Source organism: Oncorhynchus clarkii, chromosome 7 (assembly GCF_045791955.1).
Source record: "Oncorhynchus clarkii lewisi isolate Uvic-CL-2024 chromosome 7, UVic_Ocla_1.0, whole genome shotgun sequence".
NCBI classification, from domain to species: Eukaryota; Metazoa; Chordata; class Actinopteri; order Salmoniformes; family Salmonidae; genus Oncorhynchus; species Oncorhynchus clarkii.
In genome coordinates this window covers 83,101,369-83,128,866 of record NC_092153.1, presented here as the reverse complement: position 1 = coordinate 83,128,866, position 27,498 = coordinate 83,101,369, and the positions used below count along the sequence as shown (strand labels likewise).

The 27,498-nt window shown below is 43.8% G+C and overlaps 1 protein-coding gene across 1 annotated transcript; it reads right to left on the bottom strand.

Moving 5' to 3' along the window:
* Positions 1–51: 51 nt before the first annotated feature.
* On the bottom strand, positions 52–27,498 carry LOC139414487 (solute carrier family 6 member 1b). Its single transcript, XM_071162398.1, has 14 exons — positions 27,097–27,498; positions 26,628–26,759; positions 26,263–26,363; positions 25,869–25,978; positions 25,454–25,586; positions 23,267–23,401; positions 22,570–22,673; positions 21,505–21,629; positions 17,449–17,561; positions 15,731–15,862; positions 10,082–10,184; positions 9,085–9,185; positions 5,623–5,790; positions 52–449 (listed from the first exon to the last, which is right to left on the bottom strand). Exons 1-14 carry the CDS (start codon positions 27,320–27,322, stop codon positions 333–335), a joined length of 1,800 nt encoding a protein of 599 aa, XP_071018499.1. The 5' UTR covers positions 27,323–27,498; the 3' UTR covers positions 52–332.

Below are 27,498 nucleotides of genomic sequence, written 5' to 3'. Positions count from 1 at the left end.
AGGGAATAGGGTACCATTTGACCAGGGCCCATAGGGAATAGGGTACCCTTTGACCAGGGCCCAGAGGGAATAGGGTACCATTGGACCAGGGCCCAGAGGGAATAGGGTACCATTTGACCAGGGCCCAGGGGGAATAGGGTACCATTTGACCAGGGCCCAGAAGGACTAGTACCTATATGAAACACTATCTATATTGGCCCTGGTCAAAAGCAGTGTAACTACATAGGTAATTGTGTGCCATTTGAGACGAATCCCTTGGTTGCGTTTCACCTTGATTACGTTGTTTTCTGCAGAGAGTTTGCCCTCGAGGGTTTAGGATGTAGTAACAAGGTTTAGATGTAAGCCTCTTCAGTGGCCAGGTTCTCTGCTTCTGCTGCAGTCTGCTCAGGGCCGTTCTCCTGGCGTTCTCCTTTCACCATCATCGGGGGCTGGATCATTATCCGCAGACGCTGTAATGTGCGAGAGAACGATACATTTTTTTTTTTAAACGCCCGTGGTGCTGGATTCTTTAGGCTTTCACATTGTTGAGTTACAACGTTACCATGCAAACGCTGCAAAGAAACGATACGATTCAACAACAACAACAACAACAACTGCAGTCTGCTTGTTGACATTTGTAGCCCTTTCCTGCAGTCAAATTATCTACTGGCCTCATGGGTGGAATGTTATTCATATTTTTTTTATAATTTAATAAGAAAGAAAAAACATTATTTAAAAAAAAAGGACGCAAAAAATCCAGTGTTTCTATGGCAAACGGTGTTGTTATATTTCAGTCTTCTGTGATGTATATAAAGTGTAACATTGGGAGGCAAACTCAAAATGTAATACATTTCAACTCTGTATCTGACATGGTACAGGTATCTTCTTCCTTTTTTTAGGCACATAAACCATGTGTAGATTTGTTTAGGACTACCAAGAAACACTCTGCGTGACCCTGATTTAGCCCACTGCAGTAAATTAAGCTTTCACATTGCTACCATCGAATATCATGTTATTATGCTACACATTGTATCATGATCCACTAGATAGCTAGCTGTCTCAGTGTCTGCCAGAACCTACTTCCATCTGTTGCTTGACACATACTAATCAAGTGAACTGATTGCTACAATTTAGGCAATCAAGACTCCACTGACTGACACAAAAGGGGCTGACAGCTGCTCGTCTCGTTGCAAGTGACGACTGCAGCGGCGCCTCCAACCGAACCGACAATTACTGATCAGCCTTTCACTGCAAGCTGCAGCTGAACAGCGATCACGTGACTGACCGGACTCATACTCCTCCCTGTGACCTTTTTCAACTGAATATCTATGTCTATTTCTATGTCTATCTGTCTGTCTATGTCTCTTTCTCTATGTCTGTCTATGTCTATGTCTACATGTCTATTTCTATGTATATATGTCTATTTCTCTGTCTATTTCTCTATGTCTATTTCCCTGTCTGTCGATTTCCCTGTCTATTTCTGTCTATTTCTATGTCAATGTCTCTTTCTCTATGTCTGTCTGTCTATGTCTACATGTCTATGTCTATATGTCTATTTCTCTGTCTATTTCTCTATGTCTATTTCCCTGTCTGTCGATTTCCCTGTCTATTTCTATGTCAGTGTCTATTTCTCTATGCCTATTTCTATAGCTATGTTTATTTATATGTCTATTTCTATGTCTATGTCTGTTTCTATCTCTATTTCTCTGTCTATTTCTCTATGTCTATTACCCCTGTCTATTTCTATGTCTATTTCTACGTCAATTTCTGTCGATTTCTATGCCTATTTCTGTCTATTTCTATGTCAATGTCTATTTCGATGTCAATTTCTATGTCTATTTCTCTATGTTTAATTCTGTCTATTTCTACAGTGCATTCGGAAAGTATTCAGACCCCTTGACTTTTTCCACATTTTGTTATGTTTCAGGCTTATTCTATATTGATTAAATAATCATTTCCCTCATCAATCTGCACACATTACCCCATAATGACAAAGCGAAAACAGCTTTTTAGAATTTTTGTAAATGTATTTAAAATAAAAAAACAGAACTTATTTACATAAGTATTCAGAACCGTTGCTATGAGACTTGCAGGTGCATCCTGTTTCCATTGATCATCTTTGAGATGTTTCTACAACTTGATTGGAGTCCACCTTTGGTCAATTCAATTGATTGGACATGGTTTGGAAAGGCACACATCTGTCTATATAAGGACCCACAGTTGATAGCGCATGTCAGAGCAAAAACCAAACCACGAGGTTGAAGGAGTTGTCCGTAGAGCTATGAGACAGGATTGTGTCGAGGCACAGATCTGGGAAGGGTACCCCCAAAAAAAGATTCTCTGATCTGAAAATAGCTGTGCAGTGACGCTCGCCATCAAACCTGACAGAGCATATTTTAGGTGTGCAAAGCTTGTAGCGTCATACCCAAGAAGACTCGTGGCTGTAATCACTGCCAAAGGTGCTTCAACAAATTACTGAGTAAAGGGTCTGAATACTTATGTAAATGTGATTTCAGTTTTTTATTTTGTATAAATTTGCGAACATTTCTAAACCTGTTTTTGCTTTGTCATTATGGGGTATTTTTTGACCTGAAAACGTCTGTCTAGCAATGATCAAAATCCAAGAATTTTGAAAAAGAATAATGGGCAAAGGGAGTGGGAAGCTCTTAGAGATTTACCCAGAAAGAGTAACATCTGTAATCTCTGGCCAAAAGTGATCCTCTTTAAATTATTGACTCAGGGGTGTGAATACTTATGCAAATTAGATATTTCTGTATTTCATTTTCAATACATTTTTAAACATGTTTTCCATTTGGGGGATTGAAGGAAAAAAAACAAGATATTTAATACATTTTGAATTCAAGCTGTAACACTACAAAACATGGAATAAGTCAAGGAGTTAATAATTTCTGAAGTAATTTCTGAAGGCACTGTATAGGTCCAAGTCTAATGTCATGCTCAAGACATAACGCTCAAGCCATAATGGGAAACATTTGCTGTCCTCAAACTGGGCTTTTACTATGTCTGTGAGAAGGCGACGATTATTTATGCAGATTAAGATAAAAACAGTAATCGCCAGCAGCAATATTCCAAACTTGTTTTTGGATTAAGTGCCTTCCCATCTACTTAAAATACTACAAAATCCAAACTCTGCTGCAGGCCATTGGTCCTTCGAGCCGGATCTCTTTCGGAATCACATGATATGGTTATTTTGGGAAGCTTTTTTGGATTTGTGAGGGCTGAGCTGTTTTGTGGACACAAAATGGCCACCCCATGACTCTGAATATACAGTATGTGAGCTCTTGTAACGCCAGAATAGTGGGTTCGATTCCAGGGAACACCCGGATTGCGAAATACAAAAAAATGTCAAAGTTGATTTGGATAAAAGTGTCTCCTTTTTAAAATCTTTACTAATGACAACTAAAAGTTACATCACTTCCGGTTAAAGCCACTGGCTTTGAATAAAAGCAGAGTTTCTATGTATGTGGATAACTCAACACTATACACGTCAGCTACTACAGCGACTGAAATGACTGCAACACTTAACAAAGAGCTGCTGTTAGTGTCAGAATGGGTGGTAAGAAATGCACTTGTTCTAAATATTTCCAAAACTAAAAGCATTGAATTTGGGACTATTCATTCATTAAACCCTAAACCTCAACTAAATCTTGTAATGATTAATGTGGAAATTGAGCCAGGTGAGATGACTAAACTGCTTGGAGTAACCCTGGATTGTAAACTGTCATGGTCGAAACATATTGACACAACAGTAGCTAAGATGGGGAGAAGTCTGTCCATAATAAAGCACTGCTCTGCCTTCTTAACAACACTATCGACAAGGCAGGTCCTACAGGTCCTAGTTTCTACCTTCTTAACAACACTATCAACAAGGCAGGTCCTACAGGCCCTAGTTTCTACCTTCTTAACAGCACTATCAACAAGGCAGGTCCTACAGGCCCTAGTGTCTACCTTCTTAACAACACTATCAACAAGGCAGGTCCTACAGGCCCTAGTTTTGTCACACCTGGACTACTGTCCAGTTGTGTGGTCTGGTACCACAAAGAGGGACTTTACAATTGGCTCAGAACAGGGCAGCACGGCTGGCCCTTAAATGTACACAGAGAGCTAACATTAATAATATGCATGTCAATCTCTCATGGCTCAAAGTGGACGAGAAATTAAACAGACAGCTCGGTGCATTCAACATGTCAATACCTCTCACAAATACAAGTATTAATGAATTCAAACTACTGGCACACAGCTCGAACACCCATGCATATCCCACAAGACATGCCACCAGAGGTCTCTTCACAGATCCCAAGTCCAGAACAGACTATGGGAGGCGCACAGTACTACATAGAGCCATGACCACATAAAGTATCTGCATGCAAGCAGTACAATCAGATTTATAAAAACAGATACAAATACACCTTATGGAACAGTGGGGACTGTGAAGCAACACAAATATAGGCACAGACACATGCTAACACACACGCACTGTACACACACGTCAACATGGATTGTGTATTGTAGATCTGTGGTAGTAGAGCAGTGGCCTGAGCTGCTGCATTTGGCAGGAACTAATGGGGATCCATAATAAACCCCAGGAAGAGTAGCTGCTGCATTTGGCAGGAACTAATGGGGATCCATAATAAACCCCAGGAAGAGTAGCTGCTGCATTTGGCAGGAACTAATGGGGATCCATAATAAACCCCAGGAAGAGTAGCTGCTGCCTTGGCAGGAACTAATGGGGATCCATAATAAACCCCAGGAAGAGTAGCTGCTGCCTTGGCAGGAACTAATGGGGATCCATAATAAACCCCAGGAAGAGTAACTGCTTCCTTGGCAGGAACTAATGGGGATCCATAATAAACCCCAGGAAGAGTAACTGCTGCCTTGGCAGGAACTAATGGGGATCCATAATAAACCCCAGGAAGAGTAACTGCTGCCTTGGTAGGAACTAATGAAGATCCATATTAAACCCCAGGAAGAGTAGCTGCTGCCAAGGCAGGAACTAATGGGGATCCATAATAAACCCCAGGAAGAGTAGCTGCTGCATTGTCAGGAACTAATGGGGATCCATAATAAACCCCAGGAAGAGTAACTGCTGCCTTGGCAGGAACTAATGGGGATCCATAATAAACCCCAGGAAGAGTAACTGCTGCCTTGGTAGGAACTAATGAAGATCCATATTAAACCCCAGGAAGAGTAGCTGCTGCCTAGGCAGGAACTAATGGGGATCCATAATAAACCCCAGGAAGAGTAGCTGCTGCCTTGTCAGGAACTAATGGGGATCCATAATAAACCCCAGGAAGAGTAACTGCTGCCTTGGCAGGAACTAATGGGGATCCATAATAAACCCCAGGAAGAGTAACTGCTGCCTTGGTAGGAACTAATGAAGATCCATATTAAACCCCAGGAAGAGTAGCTGCTGCCTTGGCAGGAACTAATGGAGATCCATAATAAACCCCAGGAAGAGTAGCTGCTGCCTTGGCAGGAACTAATGGGGATCCATAATAAACCCCAGGAAGAGTAGCTGCTGCCTTGGCAGGAACTAATGGGGATCCATAATAAATACAATATATATATATATATATATAGTGATTGGCAGCATCTGAGGAAGAAAGAAGAAGATGTCCATACCTCTTTGTAATCCCCCTTGAGGTTGAGGAACATATAGACCATGTATCCAGGTATCAGGAGCATGGAGGACAGCGCCATGCACCAGCCTACTCCCTGTCCCCAGGCCGGGAACACGTAGTTGTTCATGGTGAGAGGAACCATCTGGACAGCACTGAACAGGAACACTCCCTGGAAGAGAAGACAGAAGAACAACCTGGTCACGAAACAACGGAAGCCTTAGTGCTTTATTTTGTTTATTGTCCTCTATATTGTTTATATATCATCGTTTTTTAAATTATCTACTAAATTCAAATCAATCAATCGACCTGGTTACATCCCAGACACAAACCAAAATCGAGCTGTTTTTTTTTCTATACGTCGGAAAGAACGGCAGCGTCCTGTAAACTCAAGTGGGGTGGTGATGTCTCTGTTAACAGCTGGTGCACGGTCTCTAATATTAAGGAAGTAATTGAAGTTCCCCTCGCCTGAGTTAGAATACCTCACGATAAACTGTAAACCATACTATTTATGAAAAATATTTATCTATAATATTCTTAGCTGTCTATTTACCACCACAAACCGATGCTGGCACTAAGACCACAATCAATGAGCTGTTATTGGGCCATAAGCAAAGAAGAAAATACTCACCGAGAGGCGGCGCCCCCTAGTGGACGGTGATTTTAACGCAGGAAAACTGAAATCCGTTTTACCTCATTTCTACCAGGTGAAAAAAACTCTAGATCCCCTTCACTCCACACACAGAGATGTATACAAAGCTCACCCTCCATTTGGCAAATCTAACTAGTTTCAACTGTTCTTCCTGCGGCTATGGAACCCTGACCTGTTCACCGGACGTGCTATCTGTCCCAGATCTGCTGTTTTCAACTCTCTAGAGACAGCAGGAGCGGTAGAGATACTCTCAATGATCGGCTATGAAAAGCCAACTGACGTTTACTCCTGAGGTGTTGACCTGTCACACCCTCGACATCCACTGTGATTATTATTATTTGACCCTGCTGGTCATCTATGAACATTTGGTACCTCTCTTGGTTTTGCTAATTTGAGTTTTTAGGCTGGGTTTCTGTACAGCACTTTGAGATATCAGCTGATCTAAGAAGGGCTTCATAAATTAATTTGATTTGATTTTGATTTGATGAACTGTAGCAGGAAGTAGCAGTGACTCGCTCAATACAGATGAAGCGGATGCTAGGCTACAGGACTGTTTCGCACAGAATGGAATGTGTTCCTGGATTCATCCGATAACATTGAGGAGTTTTACCACATCAGTCACCGGATTCATTTAATAAGTGCATCGAAGACGATATAGGTACATTTCCCAACCAGAAGCCATGGATTACAGGCAACATCCGCAACTGAGCTAAAGGGTAGAGCTTCCTCTTACAAGGAGCGGGACACTAATCCGGACGCTTATAAGAAATCCTGCTACACCCTCCGAGGAACCATCAAACAGGCAAAGCTTCAATAAAGGACGGAGATCGAATCCTACTATACCAGCTCTGATGCTCGTCGGATGTGGCAGGGCTTGCAAACGATCACATATTACAAAGGGAAACTCAGCCATGAGTTGCCCAGTGACATGAGCCTACCGGACGAGCTAAATGCCTTGTATGCTCGCTTCGAGGCAAGCAACACAGAACCATGCATGAGAGCATCAGCTGTTCTGGACGACTGTGTGATGACGCTCATTACACAGTCGTTATGATGACGCTCATTACCAATGACGATGAGACAGCCTATAGGGCGGAAGTCAGAGATCTGGCAGGTGATCGTGGACTACAGGAAAATGGGGGCCAAATACGCCCCCATTCACATCAACAGGGCTGTAGTGGAGAGGATCGGGAGCTTCACGTTCCTCTGTGTCCACATCACTAAGGAACTATCACGGTCCAAACACACCAACACATTCGTGAAGAGGGCACGACAACACCTCTTCCCCCTCAGGAGACTGAACATTTTTGGCTTGGGTCCTCAGATTCTCAAAAAAGTTCTACAGCTGCACCATCGAGAGCATCTTGACTGGCTTCCTCACCTCCTCGTATGGCAACTGCTCGGCATCTGACTGTAAGGAGCTACAGAGGGTAGTGTGTACGGCCCAGTACATCACTGGGGCCAAGCTTCCTGCCATACAGGACCTCGATACCAGGCGGTGTCAGAGGAAAGCCCTAAATATTGCCAAACACTTCAGCCACCGTAGTCATAGACTGTTCTCTCTGCTACCACACAACAAGCGATACCAGAGCGCCAAGGCTCCTGAAGGCTCCTGAAAGGCTCCTGAACAGCTGCTACCCCCAAGCCATTAGACTGCTGAACAGTTCATCAAATGGCTACCCGGACTATTTACATTGACCCCCCTTTTTTTGCATTGGTTCTATCTACACTCACTGGACTCTACCCACACACTTACACATACTACACTGACAAGCTCACACACACGCTCACACTTTAATACTCTCACACCCTTCACATGCGCTGCTGCTACTCTGTAAACTCGGTAAAGTCTATACCTGTTGTATTCGGTGCATGTGACAAATACAATTTGATTTGATTTGATTTGACCGAGGTTGTAGGAATATAGAGAGTTGTTAATGACAAAAATAGACTGTATAGTTTGGTCTTTATTTTTGGCATTAAAAGCCCTCCATATAATAACACCAGACAGACAGCTGTATTCAGTGTGGTAGTTGGCCAAAATTCATGAATTTACATTGATTTGTAGTGCTGTGCTTTGAGAGGGTAGACAGAAAAAAGACAGAGACAGGGGAGGAGATATAGAGCGAAGGAGAGAGGCGGGAGGAAGATAGAGAAGGGGGAGGAAGAGAGAGAGAAGGAGAGAGAGGGCGAAAGGAGAGAGAAGGAGAGAGAGGGGGAGGGAGAGAGAGAAGGAGAGAGGGGGGAGAGAGAGAAGGAGAGAGGGGGAAGAGAGAGAGGAGATAGAGGGGGGAGGAAGAGAGAGAGGGGGGTGAGAAGGAGAGAGAGGGGAGAGGAAGGGAGAGAGAAGGAGAGAGAGGGGGAGGAAGGAAGAGAGAAAAGGAGAGAGAGGGGGAGGAAGGAAGAGAGAAGGAGAGCGAGGGGGAGGAAGGAAGATAGAAGGAGAGAGAAGGGGGGGAAGAGAGAGAAGGAGAGAGGGGGGAAGAGAGAGAGGAGATAGAGGGGGGAGGAAGAGAGCGAGAAGGAGAGAGATGGGGGTGAGAAGGAGAGAGAGGGGGTGAGAAGGAGAGAGAGGGGGAGAGGAAGGGAGAGAGAAGGAGAGAGAGGGGGAGAGGAAGGGAGAGAGAAGGAGAGAGAGGGGGAGGAAGGAAGAGAGAAGGAGAGCGAGGGGGAGGAAGGAAGAGAGAAGGAGAGAAAAGGGGAGGAAGAGAAAGAGAAGGAGAGAGGAGGTGGGAAGAGAGAGAGGGGGAGGAAGGGAGAGAGGAAGAGAGAGAGGAGGAGGAAAGGAAGAGAGAATGAGAGAGATGTACTTACAGCCACAATAAGAGGAGTGAACACGACCCAACAGAGCTTCCACCACAGGCAGGGCTTGTGGCCAATCATCTCCTCAATGTTGGCAAGGAACTTATCGGCACCTACAACATACATAAGACATTGTAGGTCAAAGGTCCTATGATGGAAGACAAGAAGCTGCACTCACTGGAAGCAGTCTTTAGATATGGAATTTGGTAGCAGTATCAGAAGCCCAGCACCCAAACCTTTTACCCAATGTCTATTACGTTGAGTACACCCCAAAGACTATTACGTTGAGAACACCCCAAAGACTATTACGTTGAGAACACCCCAAAGACTATTACGTTGAGAACACCCCAAAGACTATTACGTTGAGAACACCCCAAAGACTATTACGTTGAGTACACCCCAAAGACTATTACGTTGAGTACACCCCAAAGACTATTACGTTGAGTACACCCCAAATACTATTACGTTGAGTACACCCCAAAGACTATTACGTTGAGAACACCCCAAAGACTATTACGTTGAGTACACCCCAAAGACTATTACGTTGAGTACACCCCAAATACTATTACGTTGAGTACACCCCAAAGACTATTACGTTGAGAACACCCCAAAGACTATTACGTTGAGAACACCCCAAAGACTATTACGTTGAGAACACCCCAAAGACTATTACGTTGAGAACATCCCAAAGACTATTACGTTGAGAACACCCCAAAGACTATTACGTTGAGAACACCCCAAAGACTATTACGTTGAGTACACCCCAAAGACTATTACGTTGAGTACACCCCAAATACTATTACGTTGAGTACACCCCAAAGACTATTACGTTGAGAACACCCCAAAGACTATTACGTTGAGAACACCCCAATACTTTTACACAAAGAATATTGAGATGCGCCGGACAATTCTTTGTGTATCCTTTACACATCAGTCTGAAGACATTGTTATTGGTGTCAAGTTAGTGATGTCACCGTAGCTTTAACAGGAAGTGATGTAACTGACTTACCGTAGAACCAGGATATGGAGACGCACTCAAAGAAGACCAGGAAGAGCAGGCACATTCCGCTGGCTGAGTAGTAGTCAAACAGCTTGAACACATACAGCCCACCCTATTGGATGAAACAGGAGAGGAGAGGAGAGGAGAGGAGAGGAGAGGAGAGGAGAGGAGAGGAGAGGAGAGGAGAGGAGAGGAGAGGAGAGGAGAGGAGAGGAGAGGAGTGTTAGAGACTCAATCATTTGTTTCCTCATTTATATAATACTCTTTGTTTTAATCATTTGGGCGGCACACATACAACTGGTGGTGGCATAGAGTGGTGGCATAGAGTGGTGGCATAGAGTGGTGGCATAGAGTGGTGGCAAAGAACTGGTGGTGGCATAGAACTGGTGGTGGCATAGAGCTGGTGGCATAGAACTGGTGGTGGCATAGAGCTGGTGGTGGCATAGAGCTGGTGGTGGCATAGAGTGGTGGCATAGAGCTGATGGCATAGAACTGGTGGCATAGAGCTGGTGGCATAGAGCTGGTGGTGGCATAGAATTGGTGGCATAGAGTGGCGGCATAGAGTGGTGGCATAGAGTGGTGGCATAGAGTGGTGGCATAGAGCTGATGGTGGCATAGAGTGGTGGCATAGAGTGGTGGCATAGAGCTGGTGGCATAGAGCTGGTGGTGGCATAGAGCTCGTGGTGGCATAGCACTGGTGGCATAGAACTGGTGGCATAGAGCTGGTGGCATAGAACTGGTGACATAGAGCTGGTGGCATAGAGTGGTGGCATAGAACTGGTGGTGGCATAGAATTGGTGGCATAGAGTGGCGGCATAGAGTGGTGGCATAGAGTGGTGGCATAGAGCTGATGGTGGCATAGAGTGGTGGCATAGAGTGGTGGCATAGAGTGGTGGCAGAGAGCTGGTGGTGGCAGAGAGCTGGTGGTGGCAGAGAGCTGGTGGCATAGAACTGGTGGTGGCATAGAGCTGGTGCATAGAGCTGGTGGTGGCATAGAGTGGTGGCATAGAACTGGTGGTGACATAGAATTGGTAGCATAGAGTGGTGGCATAGAGTGGTGGCATAGAGCTGGTGGTGGCATAGAGCTGGTGGTGGCATAGAGCTGGTGGCATAGAACTGGTGGTGGCATAGAGTGGTGGCATAGAGCTGGTGGTGGCATAGAGCTGGTGGTGGAATAGAGCTGGTGGTGGAATAGAGCTGGTGGTGGCATAGAGCTGGTGGCATAGAGCTGGTGGTGGCATAGAGCTGGTGGTGGCATAGAACTGGTGGTGGCATAGAGTGGTGGCATAGAGCTGGTGGTGGCATAGAGCTGGTGGTGGAATAGAGCTGGTGGTGGCATAGAACTGGTGGTGGCATAGAGCTGGTGGCATAGAGCTGGTGGTGGCATAGAGCTGGTGGTGGCATAGAACTGGTGGTGGCATAGAGCTGGTGGTAGAATAGAGCTGGTGGTGGCATAGAGCTGGTGGCATAGAACTGGTGGTGGCATAGAGGCGGTGGTGGCATAGAACTGGTGGTGGAATAGAGCTGGTGGTGGCATAGAGCTGGTGGCATAGAACTGGTGGTGGCATAGAGCTGGTGGTGGAATAGAGCTGGTGGTGGAATAGAACTGGTGGTGGCATAGAGCTGGTGGTGGAATAGAACTGGTGGTGGAATAGAGTCGGTGGTGGAATAGAGCTGGTGGTGGAATAGAGCTGGTGGTGGCATAGAGTGGTGGCATAGAGCTGGTGGTGGCATAGAGCTGGTGGTGGAATAGAGCTGGTGGTGGCATAGAACTGGTGGTGGCATAGAGCTGGTGGCATAGAGCTGGTGGTGGCATAGAGCTGGTGGTGGCATAGAACTGGTGGTGGCATAGAGCTGGTGGTAGAATAGAGCTGGTGGTGGCATAGAGCTGGTGGCATAGAACTGGTGGTGGCATAGAGGCGGTGGTGGCATAGAACTGGTGGTGGAATAGAGCTGGTGGTGGCATAGAGCTGGTGGCATAGAACTGGTGGTGGCATAGAGCTGGTGGTGGAATAGAGCTGGTGGTGGAATAGAACTGGTGGTGGCATAGAGCTGGTGGTGGAATAGAACTGGTGGTGGAATAGAGTCGGTGGTGGAATAGAGCTGGTGGTGGAATAGAGCTGGTGGTGGAATAGAACTGGTGGTGGAATAGAGCTGGTGGTGGAATAGAGCTGGTGGTGGCATAGAGCTGGTCATATGCATAACAACGAAGGCTGGGAAGTTCAGGGCTCAGGAGCCCAGCTCTAGTGCAGGGTGGAGGGTGTTGGGAGACGCTACACTGGACTGGTACTGCAGAGCGGAACAACTGATTTAGGCCGATTGTTTCAATCCAAGAAGAATGCAGACATGAATCTCCAGTGACAGACGATGATAATGCTGTGAAGAGCGGTGCAGTAGGGTAGGGTAGTGTTCCATACAAGCAGGGCACTAGAGGGGGTACTTGGGAGCGTTCAGTGATCGTGTCAGTGACCACAGTACATCAGTGAGTAGACGACGGTTTAAGAGGACAGTTATGGACCTTAAGAGTTTGGGATGTGGAGCTTGAGAAGACATCATCGTTTCCCTGGCTTGATCCTGTGGGGGGGGGGGGGGGGGGTTGCTCGTGGAATTAGTTTGAATGAAGAAGTGGTAGCATGATCAGATACAAGATCAGTTACAGGATCAGATGCCTGACCAGATACAAGATCATATTCAGGATCAGATGCATGACCAGATACAAGATCAGATTCAGGATCAGATGCATGATCAGATACAAGATCAGATTCAGGATCAGATGCATGAACAGATACAAGATCAGATTCAGGATCAGATGCAGGACCAGATACAAGATCAGATTCAGGATCAGATGCAGGACCAGATACAATATCAGATTCAGGATCAGATGCATGATCAGATACAAGATCAGTTACAGGATCAGATGCATGACCAGATGCATGACCAGATACAAGATCAGATTCAGGATCAGATACAAAATCAGATTCAGGAAGAACTTGTAAAGTAAGATGTTTGTACTGATGGAAAATGAACATGGATTCAATGATTATATATTAATTATGTAATGCTGACCCGTCATAAAGGCTACGCAGAGAATACAGACTACCCAGAAAATATAGACTACCCAGGCTACCCAGACAATATAGACTACCCAGAAAATATAGACTACCCAGAAAATATAGATTACCCAGAAAATATAGACTACCCAGAAAATATAGACTACCCAGACAATATAGACCACCCATAAAATATAGACTACCCAGAAAATATAGACTACCCAGAAAATAAAGACAGAAAATAAAGACTACCCAGAAAATAAAGACAGAAAATAAAGACTACCCAGAAAATAAAGACTACCCAGAAAATAAAGACTACCCAGAAAATATAGACTACCCAGAAAATAAAGACAGAAAATAAAGACTACCTAGAAAATAAAGACTACCCAGAAAATATAGACTACCCAGATAATAAAGACAACCCAGATAATAAAGATAAAGTATAAGTACATCTATCTGACTGACAAAGTATAAGTACATATATCTGACTGACAGATAAAGTATAAGTACATCTATCTAACAGACAGATAAAGTATAAGTACATATATCTGACTGACAGATAAAGTATAAGTACATCTATCTAACAGACAGATAAAGTATAAGTACATCTATCTGACTGACAAAGTATAAGTACATCTAACTGACAGATAAAGTATAAGTACATCTATCTGACTAACAGATAAAGTATAAGTACATCTATCTGACAGATAAAGTATAAGTGCATCTAACTGACAGATAAAGTATAAGTACATCTAACTGACAGATAAAGTATAAGTACATCTATCTGACAGATAAAGTATAAGTACATCTATCTGACAGATAAAGTATAAGTACATCTAACTGACAGATAAAGTATAAGTACATCTAACTGACAGATAAAGTATAAGTACATCTAACTGACAGATAAAGTATAAGTACATCTATCTGACTGACAGATAAAGTATAAGTACATCTATCTATCTATAAAGTATAAGTACATCTATCTAACTACAGATAAACAGACAGATAAAGTATAAGTACATATATCTGACAGATAAAGTATAAGTACATCTAACTGACAGATAAAGTATAAGTACATCTATCTATAAAGTATAAGTACATCTATCTAACTGACAGATAAAGTATAAGTACATCTATCTGACTGACAGATAAACAGACAAAGTATAAGTACATCTGTCTAACTGACAGATAAAGTATAAGTACATCTATCTATTAAGTATAAGTACATCTATCTGACAGATCAAGTATAAGTACATCTATCTAACTGACAGATAAAGTATAAGTACATCTATCTGACTGACAAAGTATAAGTACATCTATCTGACTGAAAGATAAACAGGCAGATAAAGTATAAGTACATCTGTCTAACTGACAGATAAAGTATAAGTACATCTATCTATAAAGTATAAGTACATCTATCTGACTGACAGATAAAGTATAAGTACATCTATCTATAAAGTATAACTACACCCCCCCTATACAATACACCATGAAAGAGAAGCACCCCCCCTCCCCCCCCTATACAATACACCATGAAAGAGAAGCACCCCCCCTCCCCCCTATACAGTACACCATGAAAGAGAAGCACCCCCCCTCCCCCCCCCTATACAATACACCATGAAAGAGAAGCACCCCCCCTCCCCCCCCCTATACAATACACCATGAAAGAGAAGCACCCCCCCTCCCCCCCCCTATACAATACACCATGAAAGAGAAGCACCCCCCCTCCCCCCCCCTATACAATACACCATGAAAGAGAAGCACCCCCCCTCCCCCCCCCTATACAATACACCATGAAAGAGAAGCACCCCCCCTCCCCCCCCCTATACAATACACCATGAAAGAGAAGCCCCCCCCCTCCCCCCCCTATACAGTACACCATGAAAGAGAAGCACCCCCCCTCCCCCCCCCTATACAATACACCATGAAAGAGAAGCACCCCCCCTCCCCCCTATACAATACACCATGAAAGAGAAGCCCCCCCCCTCCCCCCCTATACAGTACACCATGAAAGAGAAGCACCCCCCCTCCCCCCCCCTATACAGTACACCATGAAAGAGAAGCACCCCCCCTCCCCCCCCTATACAGTACACCATGAAAGAGAAGCACCCCCCCTCCCCCCCCCTATACAGTACACCATGAAAGAGAAGCACCCCCCCTCCCCCCCCCTATACAGTACACCATGAAAGAGAAGCCCCCCCCCTCCCCCCCCTATACAGTACACCATGAAAGAGCAGCACCCCCCCCCCTATACAGTGCACCATGAAAGAGCAGCACCCCCCCCCCTATACAATACACCATGAAGTCTAGTCTCAGCTGGCAATATCTGGCATGGGACATTAGAGTGACGTTCTTTTCTGGTTGAAATTGGGGTTTTCTGGCTGAAGCAATGTCGAGATGACAACCAGATAAAGACGTATTTTCATGACGACATCAATAGCTTCGGTTGGTTATCTGGTCGAAGCCTGACGTCTTTTCGACCAGTTTTGCCCACTGAGAGGGTGTCAGTCAAACCCAGTGGTGTCAGACCATGTTTTCTATTGTTTGTAGTGTTGTTTTGTATATCATCCTGTGTGTGTGTGTGTGTGTGTGTGTGCAAGCACTGTACCTGTGTGATGTTGGACAGGCCGATGATATAAGAGACCAGGCAGACGGCAGCGATGAAGAGTTCTCTTCGTCCTCTCAGAGCTCTGGGGAACTCATCCACCAACGCAGTAATGAAGCCCTCCACCGTACAGAACTACACAGAAGATAACAAATGTGATAACCCAGCAAACCGGGAACATTCCAAGAACATTAGATTCCCATGAAGTTTCAGTTGTGGTTTTATCTAACGTTAAGATGTTAATAACATCCCAAAAACATTCAAAGAACGTTTTCGATAACAATCTGAATCTGAAATAGATTTTTGTCCGATTTTTTGTTTGTTTGTAATTCAATATCATTAGAATGTTCTCCTAACGTTCACTAAAACTTTTACACCTGTTACAACCACCACAGAACATTCCCCTAACGTTCTCATTAGGTTTCCAAGAAATGTAATAAAACAAACAGACAAAATGTGTTCTGGGAACGTTCTTGCAACATCAGGCGGATGTTTTATACAAACATGGTATAATCATTACCACAACCGAACCGTTTTTGTGATACAAGACCATTTGACGCAACGTAACAAAATGTTCTGGGAACTTTCACAGAAACAATTTTAGTTTGCTGGGAATACTATATCTCCACAGTACACTAATATACAACACATTATATAATACTATACCTCCACAGTACACTACTATACTACACATTATATAATACTATACCTCCTCAGTACACTACTATACAACACATTATATAATGCTATACCTCCACAGTACACTACCTCACAACACATTATATACTACTATACAACACATTATATAATACTATACAACACATTATATAATAATATACCTCCTCAGTACACTACTATACAACACATTATATAATAATATACCTCCTCAGTACACTACTATACAACAGACACTATATTAGATGGATAATACTACTGCATATCCATGGTCCAACACAACAACACAACACAGGACAACACAACAACAAAGGACAACACAACAACACAGGACAACACAACAACACAACAACAAAGGACAACACAACACAACAACACAACACAGGACAACACAACAACACAACACAGGACAACACAACACACAACAACACAACACAGGACAACACAACACAACAACACAACACAGGACAACACAACACAACAACACAACACAGGACAACACAACAACACAACACAGGACAACACAACACACAACAACACAGGACAACACAACACAACAACAACACAGGACAACACAACAACACAACACAGGACAACACAACAACACAACACAGGACAACACAACACACAACAACACAACACAGGACAACACAACAACACAACACACAACAACACAACACAGGACAGGACAACAACACAGGACAACACAACAACACAGGACAACACAACAACACAGGACAACACAACAACACAGGACAACACAACAACACAACAACACAACACAGGACAACACAACAACACAGGACAGGACAACACAACAACACAGGACAACACAACAACACAACAACACAACACAGGACAACACAACAACACAGGACAGGACAACACAACAACACAACAACACAGGACAACACAACAACACAACAACACAGGACAACACAACACAGGACAACACAACAACACAGGACAGGACAACACAGGACAACACAACACAACAAAAACACAACAATACAAACACAAACTCCAAATGGCTGTTGTTTCCTCACCTGACTGTCGATTCCAAGCATCAGCAACATGGAGAAGAAGAGGATCGCCCAGAGAGGAGAGATCGGCAGCTGGGTTACTGCCTCAGGGTAGGCCAAGAACGCCAAGCCAGGACCTGCAACACAACACAGACAGGCAGTTAGAGACGGAATTATGCCTTCCGGTCCTGGTAAAATACACAAAGAGGATGTGTTTTAAAATGTATTTGATGGCCCGTAGGTATAGGCAATTTATGTGTTTATGTGTATAGCATATGCTGAGTTTACACAGGCAGCACAATTCTGATCTTTTTTGTTGTTGATGTTGTCACTAATTGATCTTTTGACCAATCAGATCAGTTCTTTGGCCAATAATTTGGCAAAAGATCAGGTTCCATAGGTATGGTGGAAAGGATATGCTACCGTCCCTCTATGATTTTCTCATATTATTTGCTCAGTAGGCTAATGCTGGACATTATATATTATATATGTAGTTGTATATTTGCTCAGTAGACTAATGCTGGACATTATATATTATATATGTAGTTTTATATTTGCTCAGTAGGCTAATGCTGGACATATATATTATATATTTAGTTATATATTTGCTCAGTAGGCTAATGCTGGACATTATATATTATATATTTAGTTATATATTTGCTCAGTAGACTAATGCTGGACATTATATATTATATATGTAGTTGTATATTTGCTCAGTAGGCTAATGCTGGGCATACGTGACACCACTTCTAAAATCTGAACAACTTGGAGGTGCTCACATTTCCCGATTAACAAATCTTTACCTCCGTCCACCCTCAACCACAGGATGTGTGTGATCACATTACCGATTCCCTAGTTGATCCTGCCCATGCCGACATGCAGACAGCTGTTGTTGTACATTATGTACACAGTTCACATTTCTGTGTGCAGAAACATCCCAAAAAAAAAGAGACAGAGGTGCAAGAATGGATAGGAAGATGTGACCGATATGGACTTTATATTTTACGCGAATAATCGGACTTAATAAAAAAAGGTTTAATATTGAAAAGGCTGCTGGGAAGTTCTCTCCACGGCTACACCAGCCAGTCTTCCATTACCTCAGTTCGGCGCGGCGCTGCTAGTTACCACAGCCACGAAATCCTAATCATGGCTAAACCCTTCCTATTTCTAAAATATGTCTTCTTAAAGTCTGATTTTAAACCGACCCTCTAGAGCCGATGTCCAAAGCCGCACAAGCTAACGGGATTCGTCGGTACGGCCGATCTTCCAACTTCGGTCTGTAGCGTCTGAACCGGTTGGGCTCCCACTGTGGCTCCCGCTGAAAGGTGAGACTCCCACTGTGGCTCCCGCTGAAAGGTGAGACTCCCACTGTGGCTCCCACTGAAAGGTGAGACTCCCACTGTGGCTCCCACTGAAAGGTGAGACTCCCACTGTGGCTCCCACTGAAAGGTGGGACACCCACTGTGGCTCCCACTGAAAGGTGAGACTCCCACTGTGGCTCCCGTTGAAAGGTGAGACTCCCACTGTGGCTCCCACTGAAAGGTGAGACTCCCACTGTGGCTCCCACTGGAAGGTGGGACTCCCACTGTGGCTCCCACTGAAAGGTGAGACTCCCACTGTGGCTCCCACTGAAAGGTGAGACTCCCACTGTGGCTCCCACTGAAAGGTGAGACTCCCACTGTGGCTCCCACTGAAAGGTGAGACTCCCACTGTGGCTCCCACTGAAAGGTGGGACTCCCACTGTGGCTCCCACTGAAAGGTGAGACTCCCACTGTGGCTCCCACTGGAAGGTGGGACTCCCACTGTGGCTCCCACTGAAAGGTGAGACTCCCACTGTGGCTCCCACTGAAAGGTGAGACTACCACTGCGGCTCCCACTGAAAGGTGAGACTCCCACTGTGGCTCCCACTGAAAGGTGAGACTCCCACTGCGGCTCCCACTGAAAGGTGAGACTCCCACTGTGGCTCCCACTGAAAGGTGAGACTCCCACTGTGGCTCCCACTGAAAGGTGAGACTCCCACTGCGGCTCCCACTGAAAGGTGAGACTCCCACTGTGGCTCCCGCTGAAAGGTGAGACTCCCACTGTGGCTCCCACTGAAAGGTGAGACTCCCACTGTGGCTCCCACTGAAAGGTGAGACTCCCACTGCGGCTCCCACTGAAAGGTGAGACTCCCACTGCGGCTCCCACTGAAATGTGAGACTCCCACTGTGGCTCCCACTGAAAGGTGAGACTCCCACTGTGGCTCCCACTGAAAGGTGAGACTCCCACAAACATGTCTATGACTAGGACGCCAACAAGCTTCACAGGACTAGTCTGAAGGAAGCCAGGTACCAGTATAAAAAAGGAATGGAAGTATGGAGATAGTTTAGTGCCTAGAATAAGGGGGTAAAAAAAGTATATATATATAATGATACTAAAGATGTATATATATATATATATGTGTGTACAGTATGTACAGTACCAGTCAAAAGTTTGGAGACACCTACTCTTTCAAGGATTTTTCTTTATTTTTTACTATTTTCTACATTGTAGAATAACAGTGAAGACATCAAAACTATGAAATAACACACATGGAATCATGTAGTAAGTGTTAAACAAATCCAAATATATTTTATATTTGAGATTCTTCTAAGTAGCCACCCTTTGGCTTGATGACAGCTTTGCACACTCTTGGTATTCTCTCAACCCGCTTCATGAGGTAGTCACCTGGAATGCATTTCAATTAAAAGTTGTTAAAAGTTCATTATAGTTAACTTCAACTCAGATTGCACCCCAAATAAACGCTTCACAGAGTTCAAGTAACAGACACATCTCAACATCAACTGTTCAGAGGAGGCTGTGTGAATCAGGCCTTCATGGCCTAATTGTTGTAAAGAAACCTACTAAGGACACCAATAATAAGAAGAGACTTGCTTGGGCAGAAACACGAGAAATGGACATTAGACCGGTGGAAATCTGTCCTTAGGTCTGAAGATTCCAAATGTGATATTTTTGGTTCCAACCGCCGTGTCTTTGTGAGATGCAGAGTAGGTGAACGGATGATCTCCGCATGTGTGGTTCCCACCGTGAAGCATGGAGGAGGAGGGGTGATGGTGCTTTGCTGGTGACACTGTTGGTGATTTATTTTGAATTCAAGGCACACTTAACCAGCATGGCTACCACAGCATTCTGCAGCGATATGCCATCCCATCTGGTTTGCGCTTAGTGGGACTAACACTTATTTTTCTGGACAGTGACCAAACACACCTCCAGGCTGTATAAAGGCTATTTGATCGAGGAGGGTGATGGAGTGCTGCATCAGATGACCTGGCCTCCACAATCACCCGACCTCAACCCAGTTGAGAAGGACCGCAGATTGAAGGAAAAGAGGTCAACAAGTGCTTAGCATATGTGGGAACTCCTTCAAGAGTGTTGGAAAAGCATTTCCTCATGAAGTTGGTTGAGAGAATGACAAGAGTGTGCAAAGCTGTAATCAAGGCAAACGGGGGCTACTTTGAAGAATCAAAAAAATATATTTTGATTTGTTTAACACTTTTTATTGGTTACTACATGATTCCATATGTGTTATTTCACAGTTTTGTTGTCTTCACTATTATTCTACAATGTAGAAAATAGTAAAAAATATATATAAACTTTTGACTGGTACTGTAGTTTCCTGATCTGTGTCATACCTCTCAGATACAGAACAGGAAACTACAGAACAAACTTCCTTGTGATTTGTTTTAGGACCATCTGATTATCCACGTAGTGAATCTGTTACTCACTGCGTTTCTATTGGCTAATAGCAGTTAGACCAAAATTCAATGTTTCGTCAAAAAAAAATATATATATATATGTATATATATATATATGTATATATATTTTGATACCTTAAGGGGTCCTAAAACTTCAAATCAAATAGCTAAATTATCCTTGGTGTGACCATCTATTTAAAAAAAAAAGTTAATCGATTTTCACTTTAGTCATAAAAATTAGTTTGGGATGGCAAAAATGAGGCGAGCTCGCGGCGAAATCGTGTATGCACGGCATCAATGCTGTATTGTCCCATTAAGATCTATATCAATAGTGAACGGTAATTACCTGAGGCTGCTACTTCTATTATAGGCCTCTTAGTCACGTTGGCCATGAAGCCCACAATGGAGAAGATGACTAAGCCAGCGAACATGCTGGTGAACGAGTTGATGCAGCACACAATGACAGAATCTCTGCAGGGAGATGGAGAGAAAGACAAAAAGCATGGGGTTTGGAATGGCTGTTGTCACACTGATATGGAAGCCTTATCAAACCACAGCACATTTGCTTTGGGAGGGAGGGAGGGAGGGAGGGAGGGAAGGGAGGGTTTTGCATTCTATAGCCGAGCCTTACTGCAATGTCAATGGATTGGCCCATTCATTTTAGAGATGGGGTATTTGTTCGTTCATTTCCAGGATATAAAATGGAGAGAGACAGAGATGAAGTGGCAGCTGACAGATGTGTGTTCTCTCTCTCTCTCTCTCTCTCTCTCTGTCTCTCTCTCTCTCTCTCTCTCTCTCTCTCTCTCTCTCTCTCTCTCTCTCTCTCTCTCTCTCTCTCTCTGTCTCTCTCTCTCTCTCTCTCTCCGTCTCTCTCTCTCTCTCTCTCTCTCTCTCTCTCTCTCTCTCCATCGTCTCTCTCTCTCTCTCTCTCTCTCTCTCTCTCTCTCTCTCTCTCTCTCATCGTCTCTCTCTCTCTCTCTCTCTCTCTCTCTCTCTCTCTCTCTCTCTCTCTCTCTCTCTCTCTCTCTCTCTCTCTCTCTCTCTCTCTCTCTCATCGTCTCTCTCTCTCTCTCTCTCTCTCTCTCTCTCTCTCTCTCTCTCTCTCTCTCTCTCTCCATCGTCTCTCTCTCTCTCTCTCTCTCTCTCTCTCTCTCTCTCTCTCTCTCTCTCTCTCTGTCTCTCTCTCTCTCTCTCTCTCCGTCTCTCTCTCTCTCTCCGTCTCTCTCTCTCTCTCTCTCTCTCTCTCTCTCTCTCTCTCTCTCTCTCTCTCTCTCTCTCTCTCTCTCTCTCTCTCTCTCTCTCTCTCACACACACACACAGCAGAATCCATCGACATAGGTCCACACATCATTGGCAGAATATAAGCTGCAGTGAAGAGCTAGATTGAGTGGTATTAAAGATATAAACCTACCTGTAAACATTATTATTGAATGGGTTGTAGCTTCCCAGAGCAATCAGTGATCCCAGCCCCAGCCCATAGGAGAAAAAGATCTGAGTGGCAGCATCCAACCACACCTTACAAGAACAGAGAGACAGAGTCAAAACACACTGCAAGTCCAAACGCACTGCAAGTCCAAATGCACTGCAAGTCAGAACACACTGCAAGTCAGAACAAACTGCAAGTCAGAACAAACTACAAGTCAGAACAAACTACAAGTCAGAACAAACTGCAACTCACAGCATCACACGCAGCAATCAGCATCAAATTCTCCCTCTGAATCTGTTCACTGATAAAGCCGAGCTACTTCTGAATCTGCTCACTGATAAAGGCTAGCTACCTCTGAATCTGTTCACTGATAAAGGCTAGCTACCTCTGAATCTGCTCACTGATAAAGGCTAGCTACCTCTGAATCTGTTCACTGATAAAGGCGAGCTACTTCTGAATCTGTTCACTGATAAAGGCTAGCTACCTCTGAATCTGTTCACTGATAAAGGCGAGCTACTTCTGAATCTGTTCACTGATAAAGGCTAGCTACCTCTGAATCTGTTCACTGATAAAGGCGAGCTACTTCTGAATCTGTTCACTGATAAAGGCTAGCTACCTCTGAATCTGTTCACTGATAAAGGCGAGCTACTTCTGAATCTGTTCACTGATAAAGGCTAGCTACCTCTGATTCCTTGAGCTTCTCGAAGTTGGGCGTGATATAGAAGAGGATTCCATCGATGGCTCCGGGCAGAGTGATGCCGCGGCAGAAGAGGATGAAGAGCATAAAGTAGGGGTACGTCGCTGAGAAGTACACCACCTGAAACAGGGAGGGAGGGAGGGAGACTCTCGTTAGAATATAAAACAATGGAATTATGCAAAAACCTGACTTCAAGGGTGACTGCACTTCCTGTTGTGGCCTAGTTTTGAAGATTGCTCATTAATTTATTGCAGTGGGCTATATCTGGGTGACACCGTGTTTCTTGGTAGTGTTAAACAAATCTACTTCGAAACATAAGTATACACCTCACACACATGGTTATGGGCTTAAAAATAAGAAGATACCCTTACCATTTTTTTTTAACTAGGCAAGTCAGTTAAGAACAAATTCTTATTTTCAATGAGGGCCTAGGAACAGTGGGTTAACTGGTCTAGGAACAGTGGGTTAACTGGTCTAGGAACAGTGGGTTAACTGGTCTAGGAACAGTGGGTTAACTAACTGGTCTAGGAACAGTGGGTTAACTGGTCTAGGAACAGTGGGTTAACTGCCTTGCAGAACAACAGATTTTTACCCTGTCAGCTCAGAGGATTCGATCCATCAACCGTTCAGGTACTAGTCCAACACTCTAACCACTAGGATACCTGCCACCTCTACACTCTAACCACTAGGATACCTGCCACCTCTACACTCTAACCACTAGGATACCTGCCACCTCTACACTCTAACCACTAGGATACCTGCCACCTCTACACTCTAACCACTAGGATACCTGCCACCTCTACACTCTAACCACTAGGATACCTGCCACCTCTACACTCTAACCACTAGGATACCTGCCACCTCTACACTCTAACCACTAGGATACCTGCCACCTCTACACTCTAACCACTAGGATACCTGTCACCTACCATGTTTGATACAGAGTTCAAATGTATTACGTTTTGAGTTACAGAAGACTGAAATATAACAAAACCGTTTGACAAAGTAACACCAGATTTTCAAAGTATTTTATTTATTTTATTTTTTTATTTTATTTATTATTAATTATGAAAAATATGAATAACATTCTACCCATGAGGGCGATTTGGTCATTTGTCTGCAGGCTACGGAAAGGCCATGACTGAAGCCAAATGAGACCCTGGCAGTTACTGTTGTTTGACCCTCCTGATTCAACGTAGCCACTTCCTCAAAATAGTCAGTTCTTTAAAATACTCAATAGCTAGCAGGCACAATTAAACAGCCAGGCCACAATCAGCTTATTAAGTCACTGGCGAATGGTGACTTGTGTACTGGTGCCATTTTATGAATTTTTTTACAACTTTCTCACTATTACCAGAGTGTGAGTCTGTCTGTGTTTCATAGGGAATCATATTACAAAACGAGTTGCAGTTAGGATACAAGTGCGCTCTGATCGTCTCAATTCTCATTTTTTGCCCAGAAAAGTAACAGACTTGAGTGATTGACACTATCAAACACACATCAGGAAGTGACCACTCCATATTAAAGGGCTTTGGGGTCAAAGGTTATTTCAACATAGCATTGGTGACGTGTTGTCTTCTGTAAAAGTCTGAAGAGCTGCGTACTGGGCAAGTCCGTGTCACTGTCTGGATGTTCTGGGCGCTATATGATTGGATAGAGCACAACCAGCTGATTACAGTAGGAGGGCAACCAGCACAGCTGCTTCTCTCATGTCAGTGGACACTGGGCAAGTGGCATGATCCTACTCCATAGCCAACCCTCCAGTAGGTCGCGACGAACTCACTTACAAAACTCTGTTTTGGACGAGAGTGACTTTATGACCAAAATTATCCTATTTACACTTTGAAGTCAATTTTGACACTAATATGAATGTTTCTGACTCATAACGATGTTATATAGGCTGTTTAAAACAAGACAAGTTGGTTCTAAGGGACAGTTGACATTTAACAGATGCATTTAATGACTTAACACTCATTATTAGAGACAGGGCCCAGGCGCAGATCAACTGTTGTTTTTTCCAGTCAAAGGTTTCTCTGTGGATTTTGAATCTATACGGCGGGCAAAATCCAAAATGGCGGCCACAATCCAATACGGTGGCCAAAATCAAATGTCACAATTCCCCCGGTGGGTTTAGCATCTTAAGCCCTAAATCTATCAATTTGGTATAGTTACCTTCCCAGTCCAGGCGACACCTTTCCAGATACAGAAATAGACAAGGACCCAGGCGATGGCCAGCGTGATGGCTAGAGGCGCTCTGATCTCCCCAGGCTTCTCCAGACCGTCTGTTAACTGGTGCATGTTACGCCTATAGGACGACACAATCAATCAATCAACCAATCAATCAATCAACCAATCAATCAACCAATCAACCAATAAATCAATCAATCAACCAACCAATCAATCAATCAATCAATCAATCAACCAACCAGTCAATGAAATGTATTTTATAAATCCTCTTTCAACCCCGTGACTTATTTATTTATTATTTAGAACAAATTAGCAGATTGAAAGGTTAGTAACACTGCATGGTCCAACCACAGCCAAAAAACAACTAAATAACATGTAAATAAAAAATAATTGTTCTTACTCCCAGAATTCCTGAACAGCACTGGTGAGGTTGGCAGCGTTCAGGATGCTGTAGTTGGTGTAACATCGCTCTGTGTTCCAAGAATTTCCACATGATTGCCATGGCAACTCCTGCAACAACAAAGACACGTTTTTTTTCTCTCCTTCTCTCTCTCTCTCTCTCTCCCTCTCTCTCTCTCTCCTTATCTTTCTCTCTCCCTCTCATTTTTGTAAATGTTGCCAATCTCTTTCAAACATCATGCACCTCATTTGTTGTATTTTATGATCAAACTGCCCCGACATTTGCAATGTCATGCCACTTAAAGATATTCATTTGGGAAATGTGTTTTCCTTTTTTTAAACCTTCAATTGAATTCATTCATCTTTTCTTTTTTTTACCTGACTATCATACTCACGGTAGTAAAGGAGGACCACAAATAGTATATGGCCCAGGCAATGATGACGATGTAATAAATATTTAGCCAGAAAGACAGCACTGCAGCGGCCAGACCAACACCTAGAAAATGGAGATTAGGAATGAGGTATTTATATACTGTGATTTAATACAAAATGAAATAATTTGAGAAAAATATAGATATAATTAGCATTAGCTAAATATAAAGTTTGATCTGTTAAAACGATCGGGACAGGAGACATGCACAGAAATACAAATTGTTCTGGCGTTTATGGTCAACCGGCAAGAAGAGTATTTGAGGACATCTATTTGTCTTACATAACGTGATGTATTTCCGGTTAACCTAAACACGGGGCTTTGATTTACCTTTAAACATGGGAGCCAGTTTCCACACCCCAAGCCCTCCAATCGATGTGTACTGACCGAGGGACGTTTCAAGCAGAAACAGGGGCATACCAGCAAATATGAGCGTCAAAAAGTAGGGAATCAAGAAGGCCCCTGAAAAGAATATAAAAGGCAAGAAAACAACAAATATAGTCGTGAATAAAAGTGAACCATTGCATTGATATTAAACCATTAACATTTCAAATTATCCAAAAAGATACAGTGATAAACCCACTATTTTGTTTCACACTACAGCGACTCAAATGAATGATCTCGTAGCGTTGCCTATAAATGTGCGCGTAATTACGCACAATCTGGAGAGAAAAGGAGCTCTCGAGCCATTGAGATTATTTAAGTGAGCGCCCCAGAACAAATTTGCCGATTGAAAGGTCAAATTTAGCCTCCTTTTGTTTTTTCGAAAAACACGGAAAAGTTCCGACATCTTGATTACCTCCTCCATTCTTCCCACATAGATAAGGGAATCTCCAGACATTTCCCAGTCCAATTGCGTACCCGACGCAAGACAGGAGAAAGTCAAATTTTCCAGTCCAGTTCTCTCTTTCGGGAAGTTCCTTTTTCTGGACTTTGACGACCAAGGTTTTGGGTTTGTCGTTAGGCTCGGCATTCACCTCCGTTAAAACGTGTCCATCAGAGCCTTTAGTACCGTTCGTCGCCATGTCTCTGTCTCTCTGTTTAGATTTAGATTTCCTGACAAGACTGGAAGGCGGACGGAAGATTTTAACCCCACCGGTCCACGTAGACAGCAGCTTCGCGGTTCGTTACCCAGCCAAGGGAAGGTTAGATGGGCAGGAAATCAGGAGAAGAAGCGGGAACACCGAGCCAGTTGGGGAAA

Coding starts and splice junctions, on each gene's coding strand:
- LOC139414487 (XM_071162398.1), bottom strand. CDS start 27,322: ATGGCGACGAACGGTACTAAAGGCTCTGATGGACACGTTTTAACGGAG. Junction 26,364..26,627: donor ACTGGCTCCCATGTTTAAAG/GTAAATCAAAGC, acceptor TCCATTTTCTAG/GTGTTGGTCTGGCCGCTGCA. Junction 15,863..17,448: donor TGCTTGGAATCGACAGTCAG/GTGAGGAAACAA, acceptor TCTTCTGTGTAG/TTCTGTACGGTGGAGGGCTT.